This window comes from Lathamus discolor, chromosome 5 (assembly GCF_037157495.1).
Source record: "Lathamus discolor isolate bLatDis1 chromosome 5, bLatDis1.hap1, whole genome shotgun sequence".
Taxonomy (NCBI): Eukaryota; Metazoa; Chordata; class Aves; order Psittaciformes; family Psittacidae; genus Lathamus; species Lathamus discolor.
The window spans coordinates 19,400,150-19,416,140 of record NC_088888.1 but is presented as its reverse complement, the minus strand read 5'-3'; the positions used below and the strand labels follow the sequence as shown (position 1 = coordinate 19,416,140).

Sequence of the window (15,991 nt, the reverse complement as noted above, 5' to 3'; positions counted from 1 at the left end):
ATGCCATCCCAAGATAGGCAACAGTCCAGGGCATGACATCTCTAAGGGGACATTCAGATACACAATCAAGATCCAGACCTTAGACCAAAGGAGAGCACAGTATTAGAGATACAGACATCTTTTCCAGAAGCTGCATAGGTTGCCATACACTTCTGTACGTCTATTCATCAGCTCTGTATCTGACAGCAGTGAGCTGAGAGGACAGGTCTGGTTTTGCAAATCAACAGTAGGATCATTTAACCTCTCCCTGTGGACCTTTATGTACTATGCACCTACTGGTAACAGTGGAAATGGTTTGGTATACCACTTACATCCTTCATACTCTAGTAAAAAGAGGACACGCTCAGAAATCACACCAAAGAACTACTGTGTAACTAAGAGAAGCATTATCCTTCTCTGCAATATGCATAAACATCAGTATAACAAAATAAATATATTTAGCAAAATAAACCGAGCAAAAATAGCACAGCAGCATGGAAGAGATATACATTAGAAGAACCTGCAGTCTTACATTACTAGAGTATTTTCCTCCTACTCCTCTCCACCAGGAATGCCTGTTCCAATGTCAGCCTATTTCACAAGCATTTTGAGGAATCTCCTTCTCTCAGATATCCTAGAGCACATATTCTCAAAAGAAACTTTCAGCAGTGCTTATAAAAAATGAACATGGGAAAGAGAAAAACTCAATGCCTCCTTCACAAAAGAAACCTTACACTATGATTTTAAGGAAGCTGCCTGGTCCACAGATCAGACCTACCTCCCATTTAAGATCTACTAATCAAATCTGTCAGAATGCATTATTCCTTGGGACAGCACCATCATCATCATCATACACCTTTTTAATGGGATCTTTCTTTACTGGAAGAAGAGAAGAGGTATGACTGTATCTGCTAAACTATCATTAGGGTAGCCACAGGCTTGAAGAGTTGGGTTGTCTTTCATCGAATCCTGAATATGGAAGTATTTCAAATAACTTTAAAAAAAGTCACACTACTTACAGCAGTCGAAACATGAAGCATAGTCATTAAAATGAGATTTTCAGGTTTTTTTGGTGGGGTTTTTTGGTTTTTTTTTTTTTGTTTGTTTGTTTGTTTGCTTGTTTGGTTTTTTGGGGGTTGGTGGTTTTTTTTTTGAGAAAACAGACTAAGACTACTGGGAGAAAGACATTCACTTCAGTAGCTGCACCAAGAAAGACTAATGCAGAAATTAACTTGTATTTTCCTTCTTAATGTTAAATAAACACAGAAAGTACATACAAATAGCCAAAGAAATATTACAGATTAAAAGGGTTTCCCCCATCCTCTTTTCACAGTGTAAAACAGTCCTTTCCATGTAACAGCTAAATCTAAAGCATATGCCACTGAAAATAGAATTTCATAGACGAATTCATGATAGGATGAGCTAAGACTTGCTCAGTTTCTGAGTGATTTGCTGTGAGGGTAGTAAAACCCACAGCTCAACAGCCATATTTTGTAAACAATATAACTAAATACTTCCTTCTGTGCCTTGTGGTTGCCTACAGAAGCTGCTTTCCTACCCTGCCAATAGGACATTTCACTAATTGAGATAGCAGCACTTCTGAAGAGACAAAGGTTCCTCTCTGCTGCTGACAAGAACTGTGTTTCTGAAGTCACTGTTAATAACTTCTGGATGCGCTGCCTCTCAATTCTAAAACCCTTTATGAAAAAGCCTGAAGGGAGAACAAACCAAAGATACTACATGGGAAGAGCACTAGCTAAGGAATTCTGGAAGATTTAGTCTTCTCCATCCTATCTTAACAGGAAATGGGTAACACCAATAGAGCAAACTGATGGCCAGCAGCTCAGCTTACAATGCATTTAAGCACTTAAGGCTGACAGGGTCCACAAGCCATCCTTGATTACTGGCAGAGGCCTGGGATGACTCTAGCTGTCAAATGAAATTCAAGAGGAAAACCCACATTGGCACTTTTTCCTGATACACCTCTCCTGCCTGCTGGTGGAGATGGTCAAGTTCTCAAACAGAGCCATTTCCTCTGCTACCTGAAATAAGGGAAGCTGATGTACACATTTAAACATGTCATTCACTAAGGAAAGGGCAGGGACACATACAATAAGGAAAGGGCAGGGACACATACAATCTATTACATTACACTGAGTAGGTCACAAGCAATCATGGAGCCCTAAGTTTTGTATGTCAATCATCTAGCATAATGGCATTTTGATCTCCCACAATGCCAATTTTGTTCTAGAGACCAAGCTCCTGTACATTCATTTAAAAAATAAGGTTCTTCTTCCAAATGCTGCTAGTTCTCAGCTCCAGCCTCTTCAAAGTCTCTCCTTCCAGATGTCCAGTCCACTCAACCAATAGTCAGTCAAACATCACTAGGTTGGTTCTGGGCAGCACACACGCAAATGAGTCTGTAGTAAGAGTGTTTAGATAATGTAGTAGCTTTCATTACAGTAATAATTCTCTTCAGAGTCCTCATGGTCACAGCTGCTCATCAACAAGATGGAGTAGATGGGAGAAGCGACACTGCTGTCATTGTCTGTGGCTGTCTTCACCAACGCATTCTGTTTCTCTGCATTCAAAACACACAGATACAAAAGTTAGCAGTAACCACTGTACTCACTCTAAAATTACTAGTTCTCTTTGAAACTTACAGCCTCTCGCTCTCAGTCTGCAACAGATCTTTCACGCTGCAGAGCACAGGCCTTTTCAGTTTTCAGCATTAAAAGAACAAAGGGTTGTGGAAGTTTTCTGTTTGTTTTCTTAAGTTTCCTCTATGCCTTTTCCACAGTACAGATGAGGACACATTCTCCAACCCTTCACTGGCACACAATTTTCAATGGAAGTGGCTAACAGTGCCTTACCAAGTAAGGAAGATAGAAATGTAGTAAGTAGCTCTCAAACCAGCAATGGTTGTTCAGGACCCTTACAGCCCCATCAAAACCTCCATACATTTAAGAGCATAAGCTGTCCTATTGGTGACTGTTTTACTAAGGCTCTTGGAAAGGCTTCTTAGGAAGCTCTGAGCTTCTGAAGTGCCACCTGCCTGACTATTCCTCTTTCAGCTGGTTTCTCCTTAGGAAATCCTGTTTCCTAGACATACAGTTATCCACATCGCAATCAAAATGTTTCCATCACTGAATAAAAAGATTAATGGAAACAATTCATCCTTCCTCCTGAAGTGCATTGGTGAAGCTAAATGATTTCCTATTAACAGTCATTTAAATAATTAGAGTATCGCATATGAAGGTAGGCTATCAGCTTATTTCCTTTTAGTTCAAACAAGCATGAAGACCACTGGTTCATCAGATAGAAGTGAAGCAGGCTCCCATGAAAGTACTGCTTCGCCTGATCACCATTAGCTACTGGATGAGACATGTCAGTAGCGCTACAACAAACTGCAGATGTGCATATTACATAAGAGCTGTGTCAGGTCTGCAGACGTGAAAGCAATTCAGGAAGCTGAGCTGGGAAGCCTCTCAGCAGTGTTTCATCTCCTGAGGCAATCAGCCAAGTTGCTTAAATAGGTTATAATTTCAAGTTTGAACTAACACTGCTTAGGAATGTCAATCTGTGTCACCACAGAGAATCGGAAATGTTTCAAAAGCACCCTTCATTAGGTAAAAGGCTTGACACACTGCAAAATGAAGGATCATGCAGTCGCCTCTATGAGAGGGAAACAAAACAATTACTTAAGGGAATACAGCAAAAGAAATGTTTTCAGGGGTAGCAGGAACACACTTCTACATTTTCCAGCACCTAAATACCAGCGTCAAGTGCTCTAAAAACAAATCTGGAATAGAAAAGCAGAACAAGAATACCCTATACTGGAGTTTTACTTAAAGCCATCACTATCATGCACAGTCTTTTAACTACAACCAGGCAAGAGGTTATGCATTTAAGCCACAATGGCTTCAATTTCACAAAAATAACATGGCAGAAGAACTGCCAGTTCAGCCTTATGCTTATGTGACACATCAATGTTCCCTTCAGATTCCCTACACAAACCTAGCACACAGAAGAGAATTCAGTTTCTCATCACTGCTTTGCTGACGTTTTTGCAATCATATAGTCAGCAGTTTCATCAAAAAGTGCCTGGTTCCATATAGTTTTGTATTTATTTAGTGATCTCTTTGAAACAGCGTAAGCTTTAACATGGTTAAGTTGTCCTGCTCAGCTGTGGAATTCATACTGAAGTCTTTCTCCTAATTTTATTTTGCTGTGTAGTAAAGCTAGTTATGCAACATATCTTCAAATTAATTTTCTAGTGTTTCTGCTGCATTTCCTGAGCATCCCCTTGGTATATAGGTGCCAAAGAAAGTTGTACAAAATAGATGGAATGAGAGATTGTACTCATCATGCCACATCCACCCACCTCTCACCTTTCCGCTCTCTGATAAGGGTCAGGCGGTGTTCTTTCATTTCCACATCCAGTTTTTCTACCATCCTGTCAATGCAATTATCCAGCACCAGAGAGCGTGTCTTTGATTTGATCTCCTGCCTGCAGATAGGGCACTCCACTTTACGTTTCGTCCACTCATTGATACAGTAGGAGCAGAAGCTGTGTGCACAGTTCAGAGTGACTGCCTATGGAATTCAACAGAAGGATACTTATCAGAGCATGATCACACAAGTATTGTTAAGAAAAAAAATAACGAAGTCAGAAAAACATTTGATGAACACTTCCTGTAAGGGAAGCAGGGGGAGAAGCCTGAAACCCCTTTGCTTCAGCCTTTGTAGGGATTACACACAAAAACTCTCCCATGCCGGAGTGCAGACAAGTTCTACAAGTTGGTTAATGAATTCATCATAGACCATAGCAAGTCAGAAACACAGAGAAAAAGCATTAATTCTAGTATAAATTTCCCCAACTTGAAAAGGATAAATTATGGAAAAACTCAGATACTGCAGAATAGGATCATACGTTACTGAGAAACCAGAAATTAAAATTTCAGCTAACTCTTCAGTAATTATTAGACGACTTACACATCAGGGTGCCTTTAGTAGAAATTGATAATAAAACTGAAGATCTAGGAAAACAAACAGAAATAACAGTCTTTGTTTCAGACATAGCCTACCACTTCTAGAATCAAACTAAAGACAGTTTCTCAAAGAAATAGTTTATCTGAACTATATAAAAAGTTCAGGACTTGACTGAACACTGCACCTCCCTTCCTTTACTAACCTTCTCCTACATCTAGACCTGAAGCTGTCCAACCCCAGTCAACTTAAACCAAGGTCTACTACAAAATTATTCTTCCTCAAGCAGGCTGCCAAGAGCAGGTTAAAGCCACCCAAATCTGCTGCAAGCCTATATGCATCCCAGGATTAAGCACTCATCTCTGTGCATGTAGCAACATTAAAGCTGACATTGCTGCTCAGAGTTAGGGTAGACAGACTGAATTTCTGGTGCCACCCTTACCCAGAACTCCCTGTGTGTCTGCTGAGACTGTTAAACTAGCCAAGTAAAGAAATACGCTTTACTGTTGCTTTAATAAAGCTAGGGAAAGCTTCTCAAGTCTCTACTTGCAAACCTGTACCACTTTCAACATACCTCGATAAAGTGCTCAGAACAGATTGTGCACTGCAACTCATTCTCCAAAACATCATTCATTTGATTCAACACCTCTTCTTTTTGGGCTCTCACCTTTTCCTTCTCCTCCTAGAGGAAAAGTAGATACAGTCACATACCAACAAAGAACAAGGTTTTACTCAATATAATACTGGCAGGAAGTGTACAAGCAGGGGAAGGTAGTACAAGCAGAAAAATCCAAGTCTCCACATGTCAAGTCTATTATATACCCAGATGTGTAACCTCTTTTCCTCTTTGTAGTCATGGCAGTAATGAGAATATTCCCATCCCCTGTAGAGAACTTAAAAGCAAGAACAACAGCTGTTTCCAAAATTCCCTTCAGTCTAAAGAAACTACTGGCAGGATCAATCTTTTCAGAATCTATTTCAACCTCTTCCTGGCATGTGTTTTCTTAAGTCAACAGAACAGTTCTTTTATGTCTGATGTAAAGAGCAGAACACCCAACAGACAAAATGCTTCAAATAATAAAATGAGGAAGCATAAGAATTTAAAACATTTACTTGCATTTAACTGTCCAATAATTTTGTTGTTCTTGTTGTTTGGAGTTAAATTAGGCTCCTAGGTACCTGCTCTAGCTTCTAAAAATAACAGAGAAATTCTTCCAATTGAAGCTATACTTGAAACAGGAAGAGTTACAAAAAAACCTAAAGCAAACAGCCAGAGGTGTTTCCATTTTGATCACTTCCATTGGTGATCATTTCCAAGGGTAAGACACAGAAAAGGATCTCCTCATTATTTTCCACTCATCACCTTGTGTTAACGACAGAGAAATGTGGCTTATCTCATTCATTATTCAAATTACATGTTGTTTCAGCTGGAACACTACAGTTTTACTTGAACACACTAACTGAAAATGAAGTACCTCACTCTTCAAGCACACTTTCATGATTTTTTTTATTATTTTTTTTTAAGAACAGGTGGAATGGGCTCACTTACGCACAACACACAGTTCAGGTGCTCTGGCCTTTCTTTACGATTGCGAAAGACGGAGTAATGACTGTTCAACACTAATTTAGGAACAGGGCAAGGTGTATCCTCCTCAATCCTGGAAACTAGAGTCAGCTGCCACCTCAAAGTACAGGAGGTTTTCACCATAAGAGGCAAAGTACAGTCAAGACCAATGGTGAATAAACCATTTCCTCTGCTGCAGCATACCATGTTTCACTTATGAATAGAACTAAGAATTTGGTTATTCCTTACCTTGGTTTCCTCCAGTTCTTTATTTTTGGCTTGGATTATCTCCTCAAAATCTTTTTTACTACGGCTCAGTTCTTCCATCAAAGCATGATGCTGTAGCAATACAATTCCAAAAATTATAAAAGGGCCATTATAAGCTATCCTATTAAATATACATGGCCATAATCATGACACTCAGCACACTCACTTCTAATCTCCTCCTAATAGAGCAACACGTGTATATGAGTTGAGGTGTTAGGCAGTTTAGCCTTAACTTAAAATTGGAATGTAGTGCCCGTTACTTATGACCTTCCCAGTGTCATGGCGCTGCTCCTTCCCACTCTCAGGTTACTCTTTCACTTCAGTTAGACTTTACAATCACCATTTTGAATGTACAGTATCAAGGGGTATTGGACATATAAAGATCACAAAAAAACCTGTCCCTGTAGGAAGCTGCTTTCAGATTAGTTTTCAAAAGGAAAGACCTTTTGGAAGAAGCTTAGAAAGCCAAAGTTGTGGTAATCTCTTTCAAAAACATTCCTGACCAAGAGTGATTTTTTTTTAATTCCATCTGGTTAAAATTCCATAAACTCCCCTAAACAGATTTCTACCAAGAGGCCACAGCAGCAAGACTGAAGTATCAGTTATACGGTTAGACCAAACCTAGATGCATAACTACTTGCCTCTTGCAGGACCTGGGCCAGCTGTTCCTTCAGATTTTCTTCTCCATGTTGCCCCTTTACTCCCTGCGTAGCGAAGAAGAGAGAATTAAAAAAAAAAAAAAAAAAGTACTTGAAGAAAGCAAGAGACAGGAAACAACTATTTTGCACACTCTCTCTAGAGGTTACATTGAAAGAAACAACCCTGGTTTTCAGCAAACCCTGACAGGTCCCGCTCTACTGTGTCATACATGTGTACAACAAATTAGAGCAGTCATTTACTGTGAAGGGTTAAAGTGGACGCATCATTTACAGTTACATACTTGGAACGCCTCCACATTGCTCTAGCTCTAAAGGCACTAACATATTCATAGAAGCAAAGAGGTCAGCAACAGTTTAAACATGAGAAAAAGCTGCAACTCTACCTTTGATCACACTCATACCTACAGCTCCAGTGGAACTTCCCATTGTACCTAAGCACACAATTCCAGGCTTTCTGTATCTTCTCTGATACAGGTGTCTTTCTTTTTGCAGCAGACTTTAAAGGAAGTAATTGGTAAATTATGAAATTCACTCCAAGATGAATCCTTACTTCCTTTAAATCAGATTTTGAGCAAACACAGATAGAAAAAACTTCGGTTTGTTATCTAAAAAAGCTCCTTATCAAGATACTCGTACTGCTTGAAGACACAGATTTCAAGAAAGGGTTTTTTGAAAACAAACTTTCCCTCCCTCCAGGGATTAAAAAATACAGTAATTCACTTACTTGGAAAGGGAGTGGATTTGCCATGCAAACGGAGCATTAATACAGCCATGTACCAAAAGAAATTCACAGTTATGGTGAATTCTTTTCAACTTGTCCTCTCTAACCACAGCATCAGGCCAAGACTTCTGATTTATTTAAAAACACACTTTTTTACCAACTGAAAAGCTTTACTATCTTGCTGTAATTTACCTGTTTGTAAACAGATTTAAAAAAATATCATTTTGCACCTTTTTCCTAATTCCCCATGCAGCCCAATCCCTTCTGTCTCTGTACTTCCTTTTGACACACGTGCCTGGAAGTGAAATACTTCCATGACAATTTTAACAGGAGTAATTCATGCAATGTTATTTGTTACTGTATGGGTCAAGATGTCATTCTGGATCAATGCCTTATATTAGAAATTAATACAAATTAAAACACACAGACCAAAAAGATTACCGTCATTATACCTCTAGATTCTGCTGCTCTTTACAGAATGTCCTCTTCAGCTCTTCCACCTGTTGCTGGTGATGCTCTTGCTCCATGCACAGCTGGTTCTGCAACTCCCGCAGCTCTTGCTCCATTGCCAGGATATCCTTCTGAGCACACTTCCTGCGCTTCTGCTTCACATTCAGAACTGCTGCCTGCTTCTCCTGCACTTTGACCTTTAACTCTGTTATATCTACTAAAGTTTTTCTCAGCTTTTCCAAGCCAGTCCATGACTCTGCAAGACCAGAGCCCTTCTGGTCCTTATGCAGGACAGACACAGCTTTCTCAGCATGCACAGGGCTCCTACACACTGGACCCCTATCCTCCTCACTTGGTCCAGGAGAAGGCAGTTTGACAGCCATCTTCTCTGTTAACTGTTTGACCTCTTCTACCTTTCCCTGTGATTTACCCAAAAGTTCACTGTCAAAGGACACTCTGTCTCTCTTGGATCTGGAGTTTGAGGGGCCTTCTGATCCAGATGTCTCCAATTCCTCCAGACTAAACTTACGTTTAGTTCTTGAACTTTTAGCTTTCCCCAAGTCGTTTCTCTGGGCTAAAAAGGGTCTGATTTTCTCCCATTCATCTTTAATTACTTCATACTCATATTCAGCACTCTCTTTGTTTTCCAAAGGCACTCCCAATTGGATACGGTCTCCTTCAGCAATAGGATAGGCTTTTGAGGGATCCAGACGCTGTTTGTTAAGCCAGACTCCATTTAGACTCTGCCATTGAAAAGAGAATCAGCAAAATTTAATATGCAGTTACACAGTCCTCTACAGGTTATTTCTGGCAGCCATAAACGTATCCAGTCTCTTCAGTGTTGCAATCAGAACAAGTCACCTCTTTAAATAAACTTTGCAATATCCAATTTATTGGCTTAGTGTCCCATTTATTAGTTATTGCATTATATTACCTACTGTGCATTATTCCTGCATTACAGTTTTTCTGTACAAGCACTAAGAACGACATTAATAGATGCACTTTTGCAGAAGGAAAAGAATGAACTCGGAGGGGAAAAAACTGCCCAAAACCTTCAGAAATAAAAATTAACTAATAAAAAGACTCCAGAATAGATCATTGTCAAGAACATAGAATACTGCAGTGATTATTCTTGACAGTTCATGTCACCTGAAATCCAAGAAGAAACTAGAAAAGAAAAAGGAGCACAGCTTACACTGCTTAAAGGAAAAAGACAGTTCTCCATAAATATAGAGAGAATACAAACAAGAAGGAAAATGTCAAGAGATAACATTCAAAAAAGAAAAGGGGTTCTAAATGACATACAAGACTAGCTCAAGAAATAGTTTTGAAAAACAATAAACTCATCTGCACTTAAGACTTAAAGGGAAATATAACGCCCATTTTCAAGAAGGAGAAAATGGAAGACCCGGGGAATTACAGACCAGTCAGTCTCACCTCTGTGCCTGGTAAAATCTTGGAGCACATTCTCCTGGATGGCATGCTAAGGCACATGAAAAACAACAAGGTGCTTGGTGACAGCCAGCATGGCTTCACTAAGGGGAAATCCTGCCTGACCAATTTGGTGGCCTTCTATGATGGGGCTATAGAACTGATGGACAAGGGTAAATTAGTTGATGTCATCTACCTGGACTTGTGCAAAGCGTTTGACACTGTCCCACACGACATCCTTGTCTCTAAATTGGAGAGATATCAATTTGATGGATGAACCACTCAGTGGATAAAGAACTGGCTGGTGGCCGCATACAAAGAGTTGTGGTCAATGGCTCGATGTCCGGCTGGACACCGGTAACGAGTGGTGTCCCTCAGGGATCGGTGTTGGGACCGGTCCTGCTTAACATCTTCGTCGCTGACATGGACAGTGGGATTGAGTGCACCCTCAGCAGGTTTGCCGATGCCGCCAAGCTGTGTGGTCCGGTTGATATGCTGGAGGGAAGGGATGCCATCCAGAGGGACCTTGACATGCTTGTAAGGTGGGCTGATGCCAACCTTATGAAGTTCAACCATGACAAGTGCAGGGTCCTACACCTGGGTCGGAGCAATCCCAGGCACAGCTACAGGTTGGGCAAAGAAGAGATTCAGAGCGGCCCTGTGGAGAAGGACTTGGGGGTGTTGGTTGACGAGAAAATGAACATGAGCCGGCTGCAGTGTGCGCTCGCAGCCCAGAAAGCCAACCGTATCCTGGCCGGCATCAAAAGGAGCGTGACCAGCAGGTCGAAGGAGGTTATCCTGCCCCTCTACTCTGCTCTTGTGAGACCTCACCTGGAGTATTGTGTGCAGTTCTGGTGTCCTCAACATAAAAAGGACATGGAACTGTTGGAACAAGTCCAGAGGAAGGCCACTGTGGGGGATTGGCTTGTCAAAAAGGGTCACATAGATACGCTGCAGCTGGTGGAGCAGGAATGTGGTAACCACCACAATCAGCAGGTTTAAGACCAGGAGGAGGAGGGAACAGCGAATCATCACCAAGGACACAGCATCCTCGGAAAGTTACATTGTATCTAGCAGAATATGTATAACCTGATAAGAAACCATAAACAGTGTCCTTGGAAAGCTGCATTGTATCTAACAAAGTATGTGTGACCTAGTGAGAAACCATATAAATAGGTGTTAAGACTTGCAAAAAACAAAGCTTGCTGTTAACTCATATTGAGTCATCCAAGTCTTCCTTTCACGACAGGCCATGAGGATGATCAGGGGACTGGAGCACCTCCCGTATGAAGACAGGCTGAGTAAGTTGGGGCTGTTCAGCCTGGAGAAGAGAAGGCTGTGTGGAGGCCTCATAGCAGCCTTCCAGCATCTGAAGGGGGCCTATAGGGATGCTGGGGAGGGACTCTTCATCAGGGACTGTAGTGACAGGACAAGGGGTAACGGGTTAAAACTTAAACAGGGGAAGTTTAAATTGGATATAAGGAGGAAATTCTTTCCTGTTAGGGTGGTGAGCCACTGGAATCGGTTGCCCAGGGAGGTTGTGAGTGCTCCATCCCTGGCGGTGTTCAAGGCCAGGTTGGATGAAGCCTTGTGTGGGATGGTTTAGTGTGAGGTGTCCCTGCCCATGGCAGGGGGGTTGGAACTAGATGACCCTGAGGTCCTTTCCATCCCTAACTATTCTATGATTCTATGATTCTAAGACGAACTGCAGAATCGTTAACAGCTGACATACCTCAAAGACTTAAACTGGTAGCAGTGAGAACGCAGAGAAAGAGTTAATTGTTAATCTACCACAGTTGTTTCCAATCATGCAATTACTGTAAGTTTATACAAGTACTCCAACAGAGTTTTCTTTAAGAGCTGTGTAACTTTCATAGTAGCTCCTTTCTGACTAACCTGGTGTTGACCTAAACAGCCTTCAAATCCCCGTAACATGTCAAACAATTTCATTCTATCAGTGCTGTTTTAAGGCAAGTTACTCATTTTACAGCTTTCAGCCTGAATGAGAAAGGGGAGATCATGACAAAAAAACAGGCTAGTGAAATTACAGTGAAACCTAGCTGAGGACTCCGATGTCCACGCTTATTTCTACTCAGCTAAGGAGGACCTTCAGAAGAAACTCACTGGAACATAACATAAAGCATAGTTTTTCTAAAAATAAAGTCTTGTATTTGATTTTAACTAAAGCGACTGTGTCACTACAATAAGGAGTAACAATAACGAATATCAGTTTATCCTTTCATTAGCAGTACAAGAGCATTATCCTTTTGAATACTGCCAAAAATTCATGGGATTTTTTTTTTTTTAACAAAACAGGTTCACAGGCTGCAAAGTGTCCTTTGCAAGACTACAATTGTCTGAAAAATGCTAACCCAAGACAGGAATCTACATTCAGAAAGCAATACAGTTTGCATCACAATTGCAGCAGATTGAAGCTTCCTGTTGGAAGTGCACAACAGGCAGGGCACATTCCCATGGACCTTCTATCACACTTATACCATATTATATCATAACTAATACATTGCTTGAGACCAAACAAGGCATTCTCTCTAGCAAATCTCAAAGTATAAGGTCTTTAGTCAGTCTCTGTACCTTGTTATCCTTGACAGTCCACTGCCCTTCTGCATTTTGCTGGAAAACACAGTGCTTACGGGAGATCATCAAGGGGCAGGTTTTTGACACCAGCTGATACGTGAGATCTAATCCTCGGCCTATAGTTACCTAAAAATAAAGTAGTTTAGTAACTGCAATCAGCAACAACATAGTAAATTCAGTTTATGTCATTTCAATTTAAGTACAGCAGCAATCAATCTAAATCAGCATCTTATAGCTATTTCTAAAGAGCATTTAAATTCAAGGGTAGGTAGAAAATGGAAACCTACAAAGTTTGAAGTATTCTCTTTTTTCTCCCACTGAGGAAAATTTGATTGCCCTAAGGCAGATTACAGCCTTGATTTTATGGAAATCTTCCCTGGCAGCAGAACTGCTCTAAGCCCCTCTCAATCCAGCTGTGTCCCACCTTAGTCATCACCTAACTTCTTCAAACCAGTGCAATTACTTGCAGATCTCAAGATTACTTCTTACCCTCTTCTTTTGCTACTTGCATCTGTTCAACTGTCTGTGAACAGGAAAAATTCAGGAAAAAATAGCCCAGAAAACTGCCATCAAAACTGTGCACATACAACCATGTCCTAAACACACAATACTGTTGTAAAACACACCATCAACCACACACTCTGAGTCTAAGCTACATGCAGTTCATAACCAGTAATGAAAGTGATCTGAATAATCAGATTAGACTCTAATAGCTTCTTCTGGGAAAAGGGGCATAATTTAATTGTACAATTTCACAGTATCTTATTAAATCTGATTTAACTTCAGGCTGCCATTTAAGGCACTGCTCTGCTCTTCTTCCCTTCACTGCCTCCTTTGCAAGATCTGATAATCATACACACTCTTCTTATTCGCCTGTCCACTGCACAAGTTCTCAGCTTATCATGTTGTTAGACAACTGCATGGATCCAACACAATATAGCAGGAACACACAGCCACACGAAGCAGCACAGACGCCTTTTAGCAGAAGCCCACAGTTAAATCTGAGGAAGAATATTATAAAAGTGCTCTCTGCTTTTCATACTTTAGACAAAAGCTGCCCTCCTTTTCTCCCACATACCTCCCAATTCCTACAAGATCCTACAGTGAAGAAAAGTTCATTCACTACACATTACCTGAACAGGTCTCACCTTGAATTCAAAGCAAGAATATGGACTCCATGTTATAACTAAATGTAAGGAAACAAACTAAGCCAGGCTGAATGGGGCTGTGAGCAACCTGGTCTAGAGGAAGGTGTCCCTACCCACGGCAGGGGTGTTGGAACTGGATGATCTTTAAGGTCCATTCAGCCCAAGCCATTCTATCATTCTATGATCATGCAAGCAAACTTAACCATGTTGGTCCCTGCTTCTTTAATGCTTCATACCTATTGGTGTTCTGTCAACATGGACTGCATATGTAAAAAGCACAGAGACTCAGATGGGTAAAGACTCCACACTTCAGGTAGATTCAGTTATGAACTCTGCGCTTGTCCCTGCAGTTGCAGCAGGAATGCTTAATCCATGTGAGCAATCCTTACACCCAGACACACACACATCATGGCCTCCTCAGCACCAGTACAAGCAAGACCAAATACAGCTGGCCACAAAACTTCCCACTGATCAACTTCATCATGCAAACCGTAGCAAGGGTCTCAGGCATTCCTGCTCGCCCACTGGAGCTGGCTGCCGCTGCCACAGCAGTCCTGGCAGGTCACTGCTTTGGCAAGGCAGTTTGGCACTGGCACTTAAATCCCAAAGAGGCTTCAGCTGAAACACCAGCCTGTGGCCTTGCCTGCCTGCGGTACCAGGATGCCAGCAGTCCTGCTGTTGCCTGTGGCAGGGACTGTAGCACTGTGCAGAAAATCGGAGTAGTAACTTCTTGTTAAGAGAATCTGCACAATTATCAGAGCCCAGGCTGCAAGTTTTGCAGATGTATTAACTCAAGTCGTTCACTGAGCGCACTTGCGTGCCTCATGGCTTCAAATCCATGTAAGAAAACTATACGTTTGCACAAAGAGCTGTGAAGAGGGGTAACTTTTGCAATGCATAAAAGGAATTAGGAGCAGCACTAACCCACAACACCCAACTACCTAAATTCCATACCTGACTTCCACCACTAGAGCAGGAACTCTCTTACAGCCCACAACATAGGGCTTGGCCTGCTGGGTGTAAGGGAAAGAGGACAAGGGCCCATGTAGGCTTTTCAATTAACAAACAGATCACTAAAAAGGGGGTCATTCCTGGACCATACCGAAAACTAACTGAAAAAGACTTAAAATATACACCTCAATATCTTAAGTCACAAAACTCAAATATGTTATTTACTGTTAACCTTGTCAAAGCAAGCCCAGAGAAGGGCTACAAGGATGATAAGGGCACTGTAGCACCTCCCACACAAAAACAAAGGAAACTGGGGCTGTTCAGCCTGGAGAAGAGAAGCTGCATAGAGACCTCATAGCAGCTTCCAGTATCTGAAGGGGACCACAAGGATGCCGGAAAGGGACACTTCATAAGGGACTGTAGCGACAGGCCAAGGGGCAATGGGTTTAAATTTTAACAGGGGAATTTCAGGTTAGACATTAGGAAGAAATTCTCGGGTATGAGGGTGGTGACACACTGGCACAGGTTGCCCACAGAAGCTGTGGCTGCCCTATCCCTGGCAGTGTTCAAGGCCAGGCTGGCATGGGGCTTGGAGCAACCTGGTTAAGCAGAAGGTGTCCCTGCCCATGGCAGGGCGACTGGAACTGGACGATCTTAAGGAACATTCCAACCCAAACCATTCTATGATTCTGTGATCAACTTGTTAATTAGGCTAAGCACCCCCCACCCCTTACTGTCGCACACTCGGCTCCCATACAAACACGAGACGGCGTTCAAAGGCTCCAAGTCCCTAGCTTGGCAAGCCAGACCCGAACACCCGCCCCCCGCTCCCTCGCCCATTACCGGAGCTGAAACGCGCCTATTGTGGCCGCTGCCCCCCGCCACCCCGGGGACCGTCCCACGGAGGAGCCGGCCGCGGCAGGACTCAGGCCAAGCGGCGCGGGTAACGGACCCTGCCCCCGGCCCCCGGTCGCGGCCCGGCTCACCTGCGTGCCGGCCTCCAGCAGCAGCCAGTCACCGCTGGCCCCGACCCGGCGGAGGCACCACGCCAAGCGAGAGGGCCCGCGCGTCGCCATGGCCGCCCGCCGGAACAGGCGGGCGCAGTCGCCGCTGCGGCAGCGCTCTCGCTCGCTAATGGACCCCCAACAGCCAGCAGCGGCTGCGCACGCACCCCGCGGGGCTCCTCCGCTATCCCGGCGGCCCCTGCGCCACCGCCCTTTCCGGACCTGGCAGCGCC

General features: G+C 42.5%; 1 protein-coding gene across 3 annotated transcripts; it reads right to left on the bottom strand.

Moving 5' to 3' along the window:
* Positions 1-414: 414 nt before the first annotated feature.
* RNF8 (ring finger protein 8) lies at positions 415-15,935 on the bottom strand. Of its 3 annotated transcripts, none has more exons than XM_065680004.1 (8): positions 15,741-15,935; positions 12,653-12,781; positions 8,632-9,372; positions 7,441-7,503; positions 6,782-6,871; positions 5,543-5,650; positions 4,371-4,575; positions 415-2,560 (listed from the first exon to the last, which is right to left on the bottom strand). In XM_065680004.1, the coding sequence occupies exons 1-8, from the start codon at positions 15,828-15,830 to the stop codon at positions 2,415-2,417; spliced, it is 1,572 nt and encodes a 523-aa protein (XP_065536076.1). In that variant the 5' UTR covers positions 15,831-15,935; the 3' UTR covers positions 415-2,414. The 3 variants fall into 3 exon arrangements, with proteins under 3 accessions (XP_065536076.1, XP_065536078.1, XP_065536077.1); XM_065680006.1 differs by having other exon boundaries at positions 12,653-12,771; positions 15,741-15,801; XM_065680005.1 differs by having other exon boundaries at positions 2,425-2,560; positions 4,364-4,575.
* Positions 15,936-15,991: the final 56 nt, after the last annotated feature.